The sequence below is a fragment of the Penaeus monodon genome, chromosome 25 (genome assembly GCF_015228065.2).
Source record: "Penaeus monodon isolate SGIC_2016 chromosome 25, NSTDA_Pmon_1, whole genome shotgun sequence".
NCBI classification, from domain to species: Eukaryota; Metazoa; Arthropoda; class Malacostraca; order Decapoda; family Penaeidae; genus Penaeus; species Penaeus monodon.
Window position 1 is genome coordinate 36,017,825 of NC_051410.1, and position 329 is coordinate 36,018,153.

Here is a 329-nt window from a genome sequence, read left to right on the forward strand (position 1 = left end):
GACCGCCCTCCCTCCGGCAGTGTGCGGAGGCCACTACCACACGCAGGTGGGTACCCTCACCTCGCCCAACTACCCACTCAACTACCCTAACTCCCGCACGTGTGAATGGACCATCACCGTTCCTCGTAGTTACCAGATCCGACTTATTTTCAACGAAGTGGATATTGAACCGTCGTCGAGCTGTTACTACGATTATCTGGAGATCAGGTGATTTTTTTTTTGTTTGGTTGTTGTTTGTTTTTCGTGTGGTTTTATTATATATGTTTTTTTCTTCTTCTTCTTCTTCTTCTTTCTTTATTTCTTTTGTGTTTGTTATTTTTGACTGTTGT

At 43.8% G+C, this 329-nt stretch overlaps 1 protein-coding gene across 1 annotated transcript in view; it reads left to right on the forward strand.

Annotated features, from left to right (window-relative positions):
- The window catches only part of LOC119589380 (cubilin-like), a 70,980-nt gene that overhangs the window by 20,706 nt on the left and 49,945 nt on the right, over positions 1 to 329 (forward strand). The window contains exon 21 of the mRNA XM_037937998.1: positions 21 to 207. Coding sequence (XP_037793926.1) covers positions 21 to 207 — 187 coding nt within the window. The remainder of the gene's footprint in view (positions 1 to 20; positions 208 to 329) is intronic.